Source organism: Bos taurus, unplaced genomic scaffold, assembly GCF_002263795.3.
Source record: "Bos taurus isolate L1 Dominette 01449 registration number 42190680 breed Hereford unplaced genomic scaffold, ARS-UCD2.0 Leftover_ScbfJmS_2299_ScbfJmS_836, whole genome shotgun sequence".
In the NCBI taxonomy this organism is placed as follows: Eukaryota; Metazoa; Chordata; class Mammalia; order Artiodactyla; family Bovidae; genus Bos; species Bos taurus.
The window spans coordinates 48,399-50,458 of record NW_020191373.1 but is presented as its reverse complement, the minus strand read 5'-3'; the positions used below and the strand labels follow the sequence as shown (position 1 = coordinate 50,458).

Sequence of the window (2,060 nt, the reverse complement as noted above, 5' to 3'; positions counted from 1 at the left end):
GAGGTGTCAGGGGTGGGAAAGTTGGAGCATGGCCTCCCTCAGCACCCACTAACCCATGTTGATGGGCACAGTGGTACATTGTGATGTCTAAGACTCCAAAGCCACCATTGGCTGGGGCAGTGCCTAGCTGACCAATCAGATTGGAGGGTGTGGCTCCTCATTGTCCTGAGAAGGTATATATAGGGAGACCAGAGGCAGAGATTCTGTGTTAGGCCACTTCATGCTATCATCATGACTAAGGTAACCAGGAAGACACGACACCCAAGAAGAGTTTCCATGCGGTTTGCCTCAAGGGTGAAAGGACGAAAGAAGACCCTTTGTCCACAGAGATACAGAGGCAGTGTGAAGGTAAGATGGTTCCATCTACGCTCCCCACGTTCTCCATTGACTTTCCTGCCCAAGATCTCTACACTGCCCTTGCCTGCCACCAAAGCCCCCATCAGCCCACATCCCTTTTCATGAAATCGCCCTTCCAACTCAGTTGTTATACTCTTTCCTCAAAACTAATACCCTTCTCTTATCTTTCAAGGCACGAAATATGACCATGAGAGTCAGAAGACCTCTAAAAGGAACCTTGAGAAAGAAAATCCGATCATATGCCACTCAGTCGAAGAAGGTGAAGAAAACAAGAAAACCAAACTGTTTTTTGTGTTCCTGTGCACGTAAGAAACTGAATCAATGCCAAAAAGGGTACCAAAATATGAGGCAGAGTCAAAGAAGGAGGCAGAATCAAAAGAGAAGGTAAGCTCAGCCACCCCAGAATGAGAGACCCTGGAGAAGTATCACCCGGGAAGCCAGTAAGTGAATAGAAAAGGTTAGACAGTTCAGAATTGTGTCTGCAGCAGTCTGCTTTCCTAGAAATTGCCAACCAGGAAAAGAATGACTCATACAACAACACAGTAAACTGATGGCTGTGATTAAAATAAATATCAAAAGGTGAAAAGATAATATTTGTGTGTGTGTGAATTTTCTGATGGGAAGGGAGGGAAGGAAGCAAAGAGGTGGTCACCTGAGTGGAGAGGGATGTGGGGTCCCGAGAGATTAGGGAACAGACACTCAGGTCCCCAGTTAGACAAACAGTAAGGTTCTGGACTGGATCAGAAGTCTGCACTGAAGATGGATAACCCTGCTTAACAATTGATCCCAGCGGCAAGGAGTAGTGATGTGGTGTTACTGCCATTGTTTGGGACGTGGAGTGACATTAGGGTCAAGATCACCAGAACGCAGATGGGAAGAGGGCTTCACATGGGAATGGTGAATGTCGTACTTCCCCTTACTGAGGCAGGCAGAAATCACCTCCTGGCCACTTACATCATAACGGGCTTTGTTGCATCACTCACCTATGCTGTCAGCTAAAGTTGCTCAGGAGGCACAAAATCACCTCCTGACCACTTACATCATAACGGGCTTTGTTGCATCACTCACCTATGCTGTCAGCTAAAGTTGCTCAGGAGGCACAAAAAGCTGATACAACTAAAACCCACAATTACCACTCCCAAATATTAAAATAATGCTTGGAGGGAAGAGACCAAATATCAATTAGGCCACTGTTATCCCAAGAAATTGGTGGGAGCAGTGTGTTCCCAAGGGCAGGGCAGTGGAGGTAGCCCAATCCCGGTGCAGATGACAAACAGGATCACCACACACAGATAAATTTTTTGGGTGGGGGTCACCATATAGTTTCTGGGATCTTGGTTCCCTGACCAAGGATTGAACCAGTTCCCCTTCTAGTGAAAGCACAGAGTCCTAACCACTGGACAGCCAGAGAAGTCAGGACAGAGACTTTTGATACAAGTATTAATATAAGACTGTGTAAAAGCTGATCTTATATTTATCACCATCCCCTAGTATTTCTAAATAACTACAGTCATAAAACATTCTTCCCCAATAAACTCTTTTGTTATTCCAAGTTCTACAAGTTTTCGTGGTTTAAAAATAAGAGTATGGAATATTTAATTTGGTGTTAACTTTCATTTTGAAATGTTTAAATAGGTTCAAAGAGTAGTCAATCAAATATGGAGATTTATAAGGCAGAGTCTCTAACCAGAGGAATGCCGTGT

The 2,060-nt window shown here is 44.6% G+C and overlaps 1 protein-coding gene across 1 annotated transcript; it reads left to right on the top strand.

Moving 5' to 3' along the window:
• Positions 1-205: 205 nt before the first annotated feature.
• On the top strand, positions 206-948 carry LOC768323 (uncharacterized). Its single transcript, NM_001078135.2, is given in 2 exon segments — positions 206-348; positions 530-948. Coding segments are annotated over 2 exon segments (333 nt in total). The 5' UTR covers positions 206-231; the 3' UTR covers positions 746-948.
• The last annotated feature ends 1,112 nt before the right edge of the window (positions 949-2,060 follow it).